Source organism: Temnothorax americanus, unplaced genomic scaffold, assembly GCF_048541705.1.
Source record: "Temnothorax americanus isolate GAGA-0224 unplaced genomic scaffold, ASM4854170v1 Scaffold1, whole genome shotgun sequence".
Classification (NCBI taxonomy): Eukaryota; Metazoa; Arthropoda; class Insecta; order Hymenoptera; family Formicidae; genus Temnothorax; species Temnothorax americanus.
The window spans coordinates 7756712-7773462 of NW_027509230.1; the positions used below are offsets into that span (position 1 = coordinate 7756712).

The 16751-nt window shown below is 39.3% G+C and overlaps 2 protein-coding genes across 8 annotated transcripts in view; one reads left to right on the forward strand and one right to left on the reverse strand.

Annotated features, from left to right (window-relative positions):
* Window positions 1-16751, forward strand: part of LOC143895158 (lachesin) — a 277423-nt gene that overhangs the window by 219724 nt on the left and 40948 nt on the right. For all 7 annotated transcript variants that reach the window (XM_077402333.1, XM_077402181.1, XM_077402257.1 and 4 more), the window contains 3 exons: window positions 4631-4759; window positions 9836-10120; window positions 10605-10667. In XM_077402333.1, the coding sequence (XP_077258459.1) occupies window positions 4631-4759; window positions 9836-10120; window positions 10605-10667 (477 nt within the window). The remainder of the gene's footprint in view (window positions 1-4630; window positions 4760-9835; window positions 10121-10604; window positions 10668-16751) is intronic.
* The window catches only part of LOC143895466 (uncharacterized), a 73816-nt gene that overhangs the window by 3580 nt on the left and 53485 nt on the right, over window positions 1-16751 (reverse strand). The gene's annotated exons all lie outside the window — the stretch shown is intronic.

A 16751-nucleotide genomic window follows, 5' to 3' on the forward strand; every position in this document is an offset into this window, starting at 1 on the left:
CTCGTTGCATTGAAAATAAAATTACATTTCTACATGTGTAAATGTGATATCGATGTTTGGAACAGGTATATTAAGCTATCTAAACCAAATTATCAGAACACAAAAAATTTTATATGGAATTAATTTGCTAATTATTCGCTATTTTTTGTGTTCTGATAATTTGGCTTCGATAGCTTAATATACCTGTTTGGAACACATAGGTACATTAATTAGAATAAATTAGAATAATTAACTTTTTATAATTTTTTCGTCAATCGGGATTTTTAATAGTAGCAAATATTACAAAAATGGAGTGAAAATATATAGAAATAAAATAAAATACTCTTCTCTTTAGCAGCAACACTGCATACATATATCTGTATACATGTTAAAATCGGTTACAGAAATTGCGATAATTATAGAACTAATCTAGTACACCATGAATATTTATGTCCTTAATATTCTGATGTTGTATCATGAGAGATTCTAAAATACCTAATACGTAGAGAAGTGAGAAACAAAAAGTACGTATGTGTGTGTGTGGAGCGGTCTTAGAGATGCATATTTATCTTACTTTAACCATTTTTGCCGATTTCTTCTCTTAACCTATTAGTTTTGTACATTTAAATGGATGATTTATCGGCAATATCATACTTTCAACTTTATCATCATGGGCTGCATGAATGTCCATTATATTTTATGTATGTACAATCAGCCGTGCATTCGATGATTCAAAGCATTCTTTTGCTGTCCGCGCGTCCACTTTTATCATGTATTATTAATTCCTTTGACAGTTTTGTCATACACATTGGCGTATATTATTCCTCCACAAAGCTCGACAATTTCGACAGATTTCAGTTTTCGTCGAACGTTGCGCGCTGCAAAAAATATTTTTCAGATATCCTTTTATAATTAAAATCGGCAACAGTCCACATATTTATATATCTCTCGCATACGATGCCACTCCGTCTCTGTAGGCGAGCTTTTATACGGCCGAGTGAAAGTTTCATTGCGAATCGTCCTTAAAAATAACTATCAGTGTTTGCTCAATCCGATGTATCGATTTGCATTCGGGCTTTGAGCTACCCGCTATCTAAATATTCCCGGACTCGTCGAAGAACGGCGGAATACATTAATATCGGATGAGTTGATGGCGAAATGAACTTGTATCGAAAGGACCGGTGTGCCACCACCACGATCAAAAACTCATTGCAAATATTTTATCCGACATATTGCATCCGAGGGACCTAAAAGAGGCTTGCTTGAGGCGTATCAATCGATTAATGTTTTATTCTGGACTCTGCATTTGGTGAATTACAGAATCGTCATCGGCATTTGATGACTTCTTCCCTCGCCTCCCTTCTCATTTTTTTTGCGGTTTCAGAATTTATTATTATTGTTCTTCGTTTCAGATTTTTACCTCGAGCGCTGCAACAGTTTAATTGTATCAATAAATAAGCGTACAATATATGTTATTCGTGTTTTTTTTTACGTGTGCGGTATATCGTATATATTTTATATTCGGAAATTTTTTCGCATATAATTGTTTTTCCCGAATTTGCAGAATAATTCGAGGGTATAATCTTCAACAATGAACGTATCCAATTATTTAACATGATTAAAATGCGTTGGTGCATACTATAGGGGTAAAAGCAAAATTATTTCGATTGATTAAATTCATTGATTAAATGCATTGAATAAAATCCAGAACACAAAAAAAAATTATTCCGTGAAAAATTCCTCGGCTGAATTGGAGCTAAACGCTACGTTGAGAGAAACAATATCAAATTTATGAATTTTTCCTAAATTAAATCGTACGAATATTATTATTTCTATCTAGCAGTTTTATCCCCTCGTATCCGATTAAATGTCGAATTCTGGCGCGCATCTCGACAGCAACGGGGTCAGGCGTCGTATTAATTGAAGCGATTAAACGAAAGCGAAGTGCGCAATGGGGATTCACCGGTTACGGTCGCCGTGATAGCCGCGAGAAAATCGAGCTCGCGCTCGCTCTCGTCGAAGAAATATGTTTTTACATCCTTCGTAAATATTTTTTTACGCTTTTACGCGCGCACGGATATCCGACCATTTGACGGCGATCGTTTCCCTCACGGCGCAACAACGGCGGTTTATCGGACAGGTGTTATCACGTCACTTGGTATCCACGAGCGTTTTCCAAGCGCGGATTTCGAGCGTTCTCTCAATTATTCGCGTCGATCGATCGGTTGTGCCTTGCCTTGCCAATCGACGTTGCGCGCTGCGTCCGACCTACAGTGAATGCAGCACGAGGCAAGGTAGAGCTGGCAGGGCATGTGTCTCGTGAAAGAAACATCGCCGCCCGCCTCTAATGGTCGGGGGTCGGTTAATCGCGACTAGGAGACAAACAAAGCCGGAGTAAACCGCCGGGGTAAAGATTTATGAACGCCACCCCTCCGAGGAAGGTGTATCGCTACCGCCGATTCAGGTGATTCGAATCCATTCTTATGGCTCACGTTCGTTTCATTAATTGTCACGAAGATGCGCTAAGCATGTACGATTGACGTTGATTGCTTTTGCGATAATCCGAAGCTCGCGATTAAGTACAGGCATTCATAGAGGAAAGATACTTTTAGCATGCGATTATATCAATGATATGATTCGACATGTCATGTGGATATCGTAGAAAGTTTAATTATCGTTGCTAATTTTCGAGAAGAATGAAACCGTATTGGGTTTGAGTTTTATCTATGGGACGTATCACGTTGTACAAAGAAGTAAATATCATGTCTAAACAAGCAGAAGGATATCTTCTTCTTTCTATCGGATTCCCGTCGGAGAGGAATTTCTTTCTTAGTCTATCGAATTTCGTTCTCTCATCAATTGCATTATCGGCCAGTAATTTATTACCAAAGGCAATCCTCCTTGGATACCATCCACACGGACTACGTGTATTTTATTATACGTAATATGGTTAGAGATTCGAATGAAACTTATATCATAAATCATTTCTGCAGAGTTTACCTATTAGCACATATGTTGACAGAATATCATTACTAATCTCGGATTTACCGATTGCGTCAATTTAACAAATTTTTGTCGCGCGAAGATGAAATATGATCATTATTATAATTTTTATTTACAAGCTGCAAAACTCGCTCGTTTTGTTCTGATTTTTTTAAATTATTATTGTTATAAAAACGTATCGCGTATTAAAAATTTTACATAAAAAATTTTTGTTTGTGGCACTTCTAGCGCAGTAATATCGAAGTAAATTGCTTTTATTAGCATTTCTCGAGATGCAAACGATTTATTTTCTGTCCTATGACGGTAATAACGGTAGCTTCATATCGTCAATTTCTTGTCACGGAGTGCCGATCGTTTTGCTTCTTCTCTTCTCTGTCCTCTATTAACTCCTCTACCAGTTGTTTCCCCCGTAATAAAGAGCCAGCGGAAGTTTCCTCGTAAATCGTCGTTTGATGTAACATAGACACGAAGCCAATACATACATCTTCACCGATAATGACATCGAAAATCCTGATCACGCGAGTCGGGTCCTAATACTTGTGTAGCCGCGAGCTATTTGCGACAGTCATAGGGCGATTTTGCACGAACTCGGTCTAACGAAAAAAGAATTTAATGGAAGAAAAGTCCTAACGCAACCGAATAAGTTTGACGAAAATGAGCGAGACTCCTAGTATTAACTTAATCTCCGCATTTCTTCGGTTTCGTGACTCTCATAATTTTACTATACAATCTTACTTGTAAAATATAAATCTTGCTGCAAACTTTCATGATAGACTAACATAAGTATATTCGAAGGCATAAATCACGCGGCAAAAACGTATTCTGATTTCTTGTAACTTTATTGCTTTATTACCTTATCATAGCGTAAATCCCTTACTGGAGCAATCAACTATATTATACGTAATCGTAATACGTGAGTTTTTAGCAGTTACATCGTTAACTTAAACATTGCCTGTTAAGAAAGTTGGTATCAGATCATTCGATATATGGCATCCGATGAGATCCGTTTCGCAAATTTAAAATATGACGAACGATGGTATAAGAATAATGACAGAACTGCACATTGCACAACTTGTATATAAGTTGTTTCGTGGCGTCCACTTTTATAATAAAGCGTGGCACACTTTTGAATTTTAATGTGACGTTAATGTAACTTTATTTTAATTAATGATATCTTTATTTTTTAAGATTGCACAAACACAAGCGTGTTACTTTTGCACATTTTAAGTGCATTATTCGTTGTAGACTTCTTACACGTTTTATCGTGTGTAAATTAAAAACACACCTGAAGTGAATTTAATTTACACACGGATAAAGTGTGTAAAAAGTGTCTACAATGAATAACGCACTTAAAATGTGTAAAAATGACACATTGGTTTTTGCAGTGTGATACTCGATTTGTCGCGAGGCATTTCATCTCTTCGCGTGTTAAATTTCAACTCTAAACGTTAAGAGCTGTCCGTGCATCGCGAAAAGCTGTGAGTTGCTAAATTTCAAACCAAACTATTTGCATAACTGTCTTCCTCGTTTCGCTCACGAGATAACAAGGATGAAACGTTGCTTACGCGAAGGGCATAAACCTACCCGTTTCCGTAAACTATATTTGCGCCCTCGACCAAGCTGAATCAATTCTCGCTTCTGGTTTCAGTGACCCTGTATGATGGTGAGCAATTAAACTTGACGAGGATTACACGCAGCGAAATGGGCGCTTATCTCTGCATCGCGACCAATGGTGTGCCGCCAACGGTCAGCAAGAGGATCACCGTGGATGTCGAATGTGAGTTTGTTGCAAGCATACCGCACATTATTACTGCGTTTGTACGATTGTACGTAACAAATATGAGATATGTATATACATATATTCATGTTGAATGGCATGCAGTCAGCGATCGAGGGGTACGATGTGATGCGATAATTATAAATTTACAACGTTACATGCTAGATGTTCGCAATAAACGCTTAACGACGTGGATATTTAATTCAAGGGTTTAGTCAAATTGCGCGTGAGGTCTTGCAATAATATTATTTGCCAATTGAAACTAAAATTTGATGACGCAACTATTAGAGTGGCGTCGATGTGTTGCTGACAAGTAGCAATATATAATTTACGTTAAGATTATATGCAACAATACAAAATTGAAAAGATATTACGCGATGGCGATATCGTAAAATGTAGAACACTGTATGTTGCAAGTGTTGCATGCAGGAACTTAATTACTGTAATAAATTATGTTAATTGGATGCGGCAAACTGCTGCGATTGTGAACTCCAAATGTTCACGAAGTATCCTAATTTCCAGCTTGTTCACGTGTAAAATATCGCAAATACCAGCGCGAGCGTGGCGCGAGCTTTCTCAAGGCGGCGACGCGAAAATGAGGGGTTCTCTGCCGAGGGGTGGCTGGAACGTATCCAGCAACGATTTATCGAATAAATTTTAAACGCGTTGTTATGTACGATCTCCGATCCGACGGCGCGCGGCGCGGCCGGTCGGTCGTGTATTGTTTAAATTTCATTTCACGAATTGCACAACATGAGCACACGTGCGCGTGCACACGTTGCTGTGCAGCGGCGCACGTGCTCCGCGCCAAATACGTGCAGTACCAGAAAACAGAAAGCACGGGAGGGTAGGGTCCGCGGGGATCCGCGGGGGGGGGGCGTCGGAGAGGGGAAAACGCCGTCGGGAAAGCCCGGGGGAAATACTGGAAGCCGCGCGCAAGCCGTCCCGTCGGCCCTGGTCATTTTTCCCTTTTATGCGTTTCATTCGTTCGTGTCACTTCGTATGCCTGCATCCACGTGCTGCTGCACGTCGGTGTGCGTGCGCGCGGGCGGGCCTGCATCGTTTTTGAGGGAAGAAGGAACGCGGTACGTTATACGTACGGCGCAGAGGCCGGGCGGTATCTCTTGAATATTTAGGAGGCGTGGGACATATTTTATTTAGACGAGCGGGATAAAACATCGGTTTTCCGCGCGCGGATGCGGCGCGTTCCGGGTCATGGCGGAACGCTTCAGAGATCGTCTACGTGCACTCTGAATAGCGCGCGTCCCCCTCGCGACGCGCGTCACACGTATAATGTACGCGTGTAGGGATTTGCGGGGCACCGCCTTGTGAAAAGTTGAACGTACGTAATGACACGAGCGAGTCGTGGGAAAATTCTCCAACGCGATTGTCTGATTGACGGCTTAATTCTTACGCTTTCTCCTTTGTGTACCCCCGGACGATCGATGGCGCACCAACGTTACGGTTTTTTGTCGCCACCTTAGTCAGCGTTATACATAGTATGCATATACCCGCAATAATGATAGTGATCTCTCTATGATGGTATATTAATTTTTTAACTGCCACACACGGTGGCATATAGGTGATATATAGTTCTATATTGCATCAGTTGTATCGGTACTGCTGCTTTGGCTTAAACTTTTTTCTTTCTTTGAAAAACAATCTTGTACACGCGCGACTCATTTTTTAATTTACAATTATTATGCGTGTTTGCAATTATTATAGCTAATAAACAAATCTGCGTGTATTTTGTACGATTTAAACGAGGCAATAATAATTTATATGAAAAATACGACATGAATATTTATGATTTTACTTCAAGTTGTAAAGCAGGGAGTGTTGTATGCTTATTACTTTCTCTCCATACAGTGTTCTTTTACATTTTCCTATTTCTGTTCTTGTTCGTTTAGTTATATTAAACAATTCATGATTTTATTCTTCTTACAGAATTACAATTAAAATTGAATATTAAATGTGAGAAGAGAATGCATAGACTTTGAGAAACAGATAATTTGTGTAGGAAAAAGAGGAAGAAAATGGAAAGAATGCTCCATCAATGTAAGACGTCAGGGTTCTCTTCCGGAATAGTCTAACAAATATTTGCTGTACACTCCGTTGTACTTCGATGGAAACATTGCGTAAATTCCAACCAATCGAACAATAAATACTACTTACCCAGTCTTCTATGTTGGCCCATTATGAAATAAAATAAATAGCGGCGTAATGAACGAGAGATAACAAACTGAATTTATACGTTGAGTATATTCATGCTTTAACATATATAATACGAATTATTATACTGCAGTTCATTAGTCCGATTACACAATCAATGCAGAAATGAAATCCGCGTGAGACAATAAAATAATTCCCACTCGAACTCATTTCGCAGATTGCTCTCCTATCTGTAATCGTTTATTTAGCTCGGGTTATCCCGTGTTATGGAATAACCCGAGCCATTTAAACATTGTGTTAAAAGATTTATTCCAAGTTATCGTTAAAGAGTTGAAGCTGAACCCGACCGCGTTCCAGGCCTGTATATTCATTTTAGCGACAAAGACATCGTGTTGACACACAACGATCTTTCTGAACTCTCGCTGACAATCGGACAGTTGTGTAGTACACGGCTCGTATGTCGCGTTTTCAGCATGCCCGTGTACCTTGTAACGTGGGCAAAATTGTGCCGCTGCATAAAGCATAGCGAGCGAGGGGGTGGAGGAAAACGCGACGCGGATACGGGGACATAATTCGGTTGGCATGCACGCCGCCGCGCCGCCGCCGGGCGCCAGAGCTTCCGTGTGCCATCTCTGCAAGTAGTAACCTACTTCATCAGGCATCATGTTGATGAGACATGCACGATTTAGCGAGTTGATTTTTTTACTTCCTACGTTTTCGCTCTGCCTACGTTGCCGCCTGGGTATACACGCGACAATTCACGCGGCTGTTCCCGCTGGTGCGCGAGCGTGATAAGCGAGCCGGGACCATCTCCCGCTGCTGCAATGAGAACATGATATCCTTTCTTTTTCAATTGGCCGTGTAATTATGAGTACTATGCTGCTGAGTCACGACGGGATTTCGCGATAAGAGCGTGTAATTGACGGCGCGCTATTTACATCAATTATTAAAGTTGCATGCATTCGAAGTACAGAGGACGGCTATAATAAATGGCCACGGACTGTAAGCTATATGTACAATTTTACGCTCGTCAATAAGGTTGAAGGTTCGAGAAAAATATTTAATATTATAATTTAATTTTCGAAAATACTTTGATCATCGTAATGAATTATGAGCAATAAGTCTCGATTGAAAATGCATAGAAATGACATTAATTTTTAAACAAGTTTTGACAAAGATATTTCAGAATGTCTACAATAAAAAATATATGTTTGACTATTGAATTAAAGCTTAGTCACGTTATGACATAAAATACAATCGCGTAGTCTTTTCTTTCTCTCAAACCGCCGCGGATTTTAGAATTTTTCTCTCAATTTTAATGCTGAGTTAGTTTGCGCATAAAAATTTTATTATACATATTAGATTTAATCTTTAATAAAAGTACAGACGCGCGTTTATGTTCTTCGCGCAAAACCTGAAATATACAATGCCTTTCTTCATCTAATTGATAATAACAAAAAACGCCGGTCAGAATGACGAGGGATGACATGCACGATGAACGATGCGCATTCGTAGAGTCACGATCACCTGACCATGCCTGTACATCAGCATAGTTCGCGGCGTTGCATTCCGGCTTACCACAAATCCACAAATTGCCACCATTGACTTTAATTAATGCACACTTCTACGTATTTCCTACCATCGATTACGTTTATATCTGCCGTATTCAGACAACTGTGTGTTGCGCTTCTATATATATCTCTGCCCAGCGTTGTCCACAGATGGAAAGTGTGGCGAGCTAGGAAGGCTTAATTGAGAGAATCTCGTTTCATTAGAGGCATTTATTAAATTTATTATCTACATTATCTCATTTATTATCTCGTGCATTGAACAGATAATATTGAACCAGGCTTCGATCGATGACAATTTTTTTTTCTTCTCCAATAAAAGTCGCTGCAGCCGACCAAGGCGGACGAAGGAAGCATCGAAAAAACGGATCACGATATCATCGGATCAATCCGGAACACATTGAATATGATTCTCTTCGTTAGATATAACGAGCTCTCGGCACCTGGTGTCGTTTTACACCCGGCGCCCGTCTATATGAACGCATTATTATTCCTTTATTGTATCATACAATTCGCTGGCGGAGTTTGCAACTTTAATTTAACCCGTTACCAAAGCGCACGCCTGCGACCAACGTCGGCGGCGTATACGAGCGCGCATCCGACGTTGGATTAATTCGAAACGAAGAAGGAGCCGTTTCTGGTTTAGTTGCTGAGTTAGAAAATTGTTCGTCCGGAATGGGGCGCGCGGGCGCGCCCCGCGCGGACGAGGAATACGAAGGGTGTAAAGACGGAACCGTTGCGACATCGCGCACAGCGACGTCGTCTCGCGCGGCCTTAACTCTTCATTGCGTAACCTTAACGCCGGCGTTAGACTTGTAACCATAATAGACTTTGTTCCCAACTCGTTTCCCCAACCGTGGCGCATTTTGCGGAACGCCATCCCGGAAAATACAAACTTGATCCGTCGCGTCGTGTCTGGCATTACGGGAAAACTCAATGTTACGTCGCAGCGCGGTCTTTAATTTTATCGCGTAGCAATTCTACATAATGGATAATTAAGCGTTTACCGTATGTATAAACGCTTTAATACGCGATTTCTATTAAAATATATTTTGTGTACATATATGTATAGCGCAAAATTTCTTATATTACGTTCGTCGAAAGAACTTGCGTCTTGTTATAAAGTTACGTGTTACTCGCATACAGTTTATTACTTCTGTTTCTACAAATAATAGTTCTTATTCTCCACGATTAAAATCCTATTTTAACGAGCAATCTTTTTTGTATACATTTTAACACGCTCACTGAACTGTAATACAGAAAATCGATTTGAAATTATATAACGATAAATAAAACTAAGAGACAGGGTGTAATAAATCTCTCTTTAACGTTCCAGTTTCTCCGATGATCTTCGTGCCGAATCAGCTTGTCGGTGCGCCAACTGGCACCAACGTAACGATCGACTGTCACACAGAAGCTTATCCCCGTGCCATGAGCTACTGGTTTCTGGGAGACGAGATGATTCTCTCCAACGAGAAGTACACCACGAATATCATGGAGAACAGCTACCGCGCGCACATGAGACTCACCATCAGAAACCTGACAGCTAGTGACTTCGGTAGCTACCGGTGCATTAGCAAAAACTCGCTGGGCGAGACGGAGGGATCCATCAGATTATACCGTAAGCTGACGTGCACTTTCTAGCCCCCGTTCGTGCCCGGACAAACAATTTTTTTTCTGACCGCTATCGTTATGCATCTACTCGCCGCGCCGCGCCGCGCCGCGGTGTGTTTGCTATACGGGATATTATAGCGCGGCGCGGACGTGGTTTCGCGACGAGAATAATTTAAAAGTGAAACGACTTCCATAAATCGCGAATCCTCGAGCCTTTGTTTAATTTCGCCCGAGTCGAAGATTTATTTAAAGCCGGGCGGATGTTAGCAGTAAATCGGCACGGGTTAAATCGCCGAGAGAGGAAATGTCTCGCGCCATCCTCGCCGTTATATCCCTCCCCGCGCCCCTTTCCCCTCTTCCGTGCAATTCCCGCCGCTCGAAGATGACCCACGGTTAAAATATGAATAAGGCGGCGGAGTTCGAGTTAAATTTATTGGCCGATATTTAAGAAGTTATACGACGTCATTAAAGACGAACGGTTTTTATTTCAGCTATTCCGAAGCCATCGGCGGCACCGAAGGCGACGGAGATCAAGAGCAGCGCCAACAATGAAGGTGAGAATCTTATTGAATATATGCATTTCGACGACTCGAAAATCGATATTGCGGGCGGACGATCTTCTAACAATTTCCACGCGAAGGCAAACTTATTATCTACATTTTATTCCCAAATCGTAGAATCTCAAAGTGCTTTCTCACTTTCTTCACTGTAATTCAATCGCGAACGGCAAAGCGGTGCCGTATAAGGGTGTGTCTCACTCGAATAAGAAAGAAAATAATGTTAAATTAGGGGGACAAAGTGCGAAAAGGACAATCTAAGTTAAGGCAATATATCACGCGTCTTTCGCGGGTAAATAATAATTTGTATCTTTAAGCCTCGACGTCGATAACATTTAAACAGTGTCGAGAGAACTTCAAAGTGTTCGCGACATTTTCTAAAATTTTCTAAAGAATTATTTAACCGAGCACGAACAAATAAGGGACTTTAGTCAAGTAATAGGGAATATTTTTCGAGGGGAATTGCTCGGGTGTTTCGCATCGTCCGAATAAAGTACAATGTTTGCGGAGTTAGTCTTTATATTAGGCTCCCAGAGTCCGCGCATTGGCGCGTCCATGTATTATTAAAGCGGGGCGAGTAACTTGGGCAGATGCCTAGGTCGGGTCGGGTCCCTGTGGTTCTGGCTGTCTCGGTGTTCTCCGAGCCCTCCCCCTCCTCAGCTTCGCGAAACCAATCTCAATATACTGCATTATTAACGCCATACAAGGCTCGGCCACGACGGTATTACCGCCATTAAGCTTCGCAATTTTACCGTACCGCCACCGCCGGCCGCTATAGGTAGGTGGATTATCATTATTTCGAAGCGCCTAGGGGGAGAAACTGACCGTTCTAATGAATAACTGTTATCCGCGAATTTTCGCGCAGGAAACACGGAAGTGTTGCTTCGCTCCCGATATTGATGTCGCCACGGTTGAATTTTCTCGCGACCCGACGATCGTAAAAGCTGGAAGATCGTAACCGAGATTTACGAGCGTCGGAGGCGTAAGTCCGACGCGCGATTTCTTTGCGAACCGAGGCGAACCGAGGCGCGATCGTACGTGCAAATAATGGTAATCGAAAACGTTCTTTCGATGGAGATGTCTCACCGCGCGAGTAGAAGGCGTCGTCGTAACTCCGACGTTTCCTATTTTCCTCCCCCGGCTAATGCAATTTACCATATTAACGACTCAGCCGTAGATGCATATACTTCACGAGCGAGACGAGACACAACGCCTTCATCATAATGTATGGCCTCGACTACTGATTAAATATTACGAGAAACTTTAGCGAAATCGGCAAGGGACGCGTCGCGTTTCTCTCTCTCTCTCTCTCTCTCTCTCTCTCTCTCTCTCTCTCTCGTTTCTCCAAATCAATCTTAATACTACCGGGTTATTAATGACCTAGTCGAGGTATGCAATAACTCACGAACACGACGTTAAATGCCTAGCAGTTTCCAATGGGACTGCCGTTCGTCTTATCTGCCCAGATAAGATTACGCCATTTAGGGAACGATATGCGATTTGAAATGCAGGATGCACGCGACGACATATCAAAAGTCATTCGAGATGGGAGAAGGCGATGAGGAGAATATTCGATCCAGCGAAAAAGTAATTTTGCATGAAAGACGAAGTACAATAAGGGAGAAGTGAAAATATTAAAGGAATCTCAATGAATTCTTTACGAAAAGTGCAAAAAACATGTATAATCGTTTATCACATTTTCCAGTAAATCAAACGGCGTACACAACTAATTTGATATTATGAAAAATGATGTTGATCTATGTCAAGATTTTCATTACGTTCGCGCGCGTGGCATATAAATCAAGATTTACCCTTCTATAATAGTTTGTTCAAATCAGAGAATGCAGATTTTAATTTTATATTGCGTTATTACATCGGTGGCTTAACCAGTGACCTAATTAAGCGCATTTAAAATTCAATTACTGACGTCGCTGCGAGATACTAGGTGGGATGCACAGTATGCACACAACACAGACTGAGATTGCATTGTTGGCTGTGGCACGATCTAGATACTTACTAGATAGAAGTGCCGTTCTCAAAAAAGAAGAGATCGCGAAATTATACTAGGAATCTAATTTCCCAAAAAGCATTTGAACGGTCTGTTAGGTACACAATTTTCATTTGCGATCCGAATCGCAGTCTCCAATGGGAAACATTTTTGCTAACGAGTATCATCATTTTTAACATATTCCGTTTTCTGATTACATTAAACAATTAAATAATAATATGTATATATGTATCGAGATCACGGCGCAATTTGTTATATATATATAATTTTCAATTTTATTATTTTTTTAACATAATTTAAATATATGCGCGAAATACTAAATTTGTGTTTTTAAGAAAGCGAATTAAAATATCGCGGCAATTTAATAAAAAGAAATATTACTGAAAATTTTTGTCAAATTTGTAAATTAATAATGATACGTCTGCATCATAATGAAGTAACCTTGTTCGAATGTCAAATGTTACTAAATTACCTTATCTCTTGCTCTCAGATTAATTGAGTCTTGTGACAAAAAACATTGGCGTTAGTTCATCGAGAATACATACGACGTTCAATAATTCCTACATGTCAGTTGCGTTACAAGACATCTATTGATTCCGTCGATCGTAATTAATTAAAGGAGGCTAAAATTATTTCTGGAATTAGACTGTACGCTACGTCGCATCTGATATGCAATATCTGATATGAGAAGACCATTGCGCGAAAAATATACGATCAATTATTACATGGACTAAAAATGTTAGCATAGCATATTCAGAAATAATTAATAACAAACAGAAGAAGAAATTCTACTTTTAGATTATTGCAGCACAAAGTGTATTAAATAAAACGGTGCAAGACAAATGTGAATATTATTTCTATATGTAAATGTCATATGTAAATGTGCATCTATATCGCATGAGAATTTAATGGCACAAACATAAGATGTAAAATTATATCTAAAACGTATTATCATATAAATTTTTCACGTTTGTTCTCTTTCATGATAAAACACTTGAAATAGTGATTATCATTAAACAGAAAAAACGTGATAAGTTCATAATATATGAATATATCTTATGATTAAGTACGATTTGAAGTATGACTTATGAAACTATCTCACATTCTTGAACGTTTCAATTAATAATTAATATACTTATAATACTTAGAACATTTTATATATATTTTGATAAAATATTTTTTGTCAAATTTAAACATAAATAAATCTGTCTTATATATGGATATCTTATTTAGGTGTCTATTTCATTGAAAAGAATGAAATTATTTGAGACAGATTCTGTCTCAAATTCTTTTCTTTCGATTTTATATTGATCGAAAAGTCATGAAAATTGATTATTTGTTTATCTGGTTTATCAGATTCGATTCGTTCATTAAGACCACAGATCAAATTCTGTTGAGCCATGTTACGAAGGTAAAGGTCTTAATTAAAGCTAGCCTTGTTACAAACTTGTTGTTATTCCAGTATAAATCTTTAAGCTCAAAATAGATAGAATATAAATAAAAAGAATATCTATCTAAGAGTTGTAAAGCAACTGCCAAGTAATTACGTTTTAAACTACATTTCGTAAAGGATTCTCTATATTAAAAAGAATGTGATTCTTTTAAAAGTACTTCGAGAGTGATGTCATTTCTCGAAAAGGTATAGAAAAATGTGCAACTGGGACTTTGATAAATCGAGGATCAAAATTATTAATAATACCATTTTACTTTTCTCAACTGCGTTGTCGCGAATCTGTTTCCCCGCCTTCCTCTGCCTATTTTCTCTTTTTCTCGCTTGTTTTCTGTCCTCGCGAAACAAATTCTTCTTGACGCTCGCCGCGGCACTTTGGAGGAGATGCCGCGAGAGACTCTTAAATTTTCAACGAGTTATTTCGAAACTTACTAAGCAAGCCCGCGACGCGCGAAAGGAGTAACAAAAGGAGGCTAGGCCGTATGAAATACGAGCCCTGTTGTGATTTTGCCGGTATAGAAAAGAGAATGTTAACGAGTGTACCTATTTGCCGTGACAGTACGTAGGCGTAAATATAAAGATGCGTCCACGTGTTTTTCGCGGCAGGTGACCCAAAAGCTGCCATATTGTTACGGGGTCGCGGAGAAGCTGCGAGAGGCGAAGTTTGTCCGGGGCGTATTTAAACTTTTATTCGAAAACTTTTTAGTGCCCAAGTTATAGAGGCTGGGTGGGTTAAAGGGTCGCTTATTTGCAAACCAGAAAGACTGTGGGGTTTAACGAACAAAGAAGGAGAGAACTGTCGGAAAAGGTGGAGAGAGAGAGAGAGAGAGAGAGAGAGAGAGAGAGAGAGAGAGAGAGAGAGAGAGAGAGAGAGAGAGAGAGAGAGAGAGAGAGAGAGAGAGAGAGATAGGAATGCACATGGAGAGGGTACATTATCAGTCTAACCGCCGAGCAGTAGAACGCAGAACTCAGTCGAGTGAAAGCGATTTAAGAGAGGCAGATGCAGAGCTTAAGAGAATTAATTAAAAGAAATCGAGGGACTTAATTGCGAAACGAAAAATGTACATAAATTCACGCGAAAAATAATATTAGGCACAAAGATCTTGTATATTGCCACATTTTCTATTTACTTGATTGTTATCATAACGGGATCATGACTCGCTTAATAATTAATTAAGAAACGTACGCGCCGTACGTTTAAATATTTTTCTTAGTATATCTATTAAATTTTCTTAGCTATATACGTTCTAAAATTTTTTGTATCACTACGTAGTCAAAACTGCCACAGTCTCGACGAGTGTAAGACAAATACCGAAAGTATTTAATTATTATTTTTTCTTTAATTTTGCTACTTAAAATTTTTATTCGACAGTTTATATTATTATTTCAGAAAAAAAAATTTATATTTTTGTAACAATTTCAGATAAAACCTAAAGATAAAACGAGCGGTTTTTCGAATAGTTGGAGTCGCATCGGTATAATTCATATACTTCGAATTACTTCGCGACATAGTTTTCGAGATCACATCGACGAAAACGACACACGCGGGACCGCGAATGATAATAGTTTGAATAATCTTCACGATTATGAGGAACGAAATAAACGTCAAAGCATCTAGCTACCTAAGTCGCAGAGAACGGGTCTCCGTGCAGTAGAAGTATACAGGCCCCGTGGCGAATATCAAGTTGAATTACACTCCGGGTTGATACGCATTGTACAGGATTATCGTGTAAGTAAAGTTTCAATCTACCACTAGCGAAGGATGCGACTCTCCCGGGATGCACTTTCATATTTACAAAGATAAGGCGCTGGCGCGCCGAGTATAATATAATCTTATATTGCTGACAATATAATCGAATTAGACGTGGCAGACGCATTGTCTTATGGGAAGAAGTCTTTGTTAAAGATTATTATGCAATCCTGCTGCCGAGGAACTTATTTAGCAGACTAACTATAACCGAAATGAATTAGCAAGCCTTGTCTTAATTTATAATGGTCGCTTTGTAATTATTAGATAATTATTTTGTCTGTTAATCAAATAATTATTACTTCTAACAATATTATGTTGATATTTAAAACTGTATTTAAAAAATATCAATATTATATTGTTATATGTCATTAGATTGTAATTTTTCCGACGGATTTCACTTTACTCCATGAAGTAGACGAGAAGCACACAATCGTTCTTTCTTTATTTTCTTAAAAGTCACTTAAGAAATAGCAACTTATCGAGATAATTATAATTGTCAACATTAAAAATAAAAAAAGTTGATCTACTTAAAAAACATTATAAATTATTCTTCAAAATCATAAGAATTGCGTGTATTCAGATCAAATAAAATTAGTGGTTAAATGGTAACCGATTAAAATTCAAAGTAGACGTTTTGTAGGAGTATTGCAGGCACTTTTCACGACTTCTTTTTTTGTCGCGAGATTCTCTCGTGAAAAGGCATTTTGTTCAATGGAACGTCCGTCGGCATCGAACGCAACAAGTTGAACTTGGCTCGATTTCAAAGAAGCTCGTAGAATTCATCAAACCTACGCCCACCACATGCTCGCGCGCGTATATGTTTTCTGTCGCATCTATCTAAATTATATTTCGCTTGTTCGGAATGACGGAGCA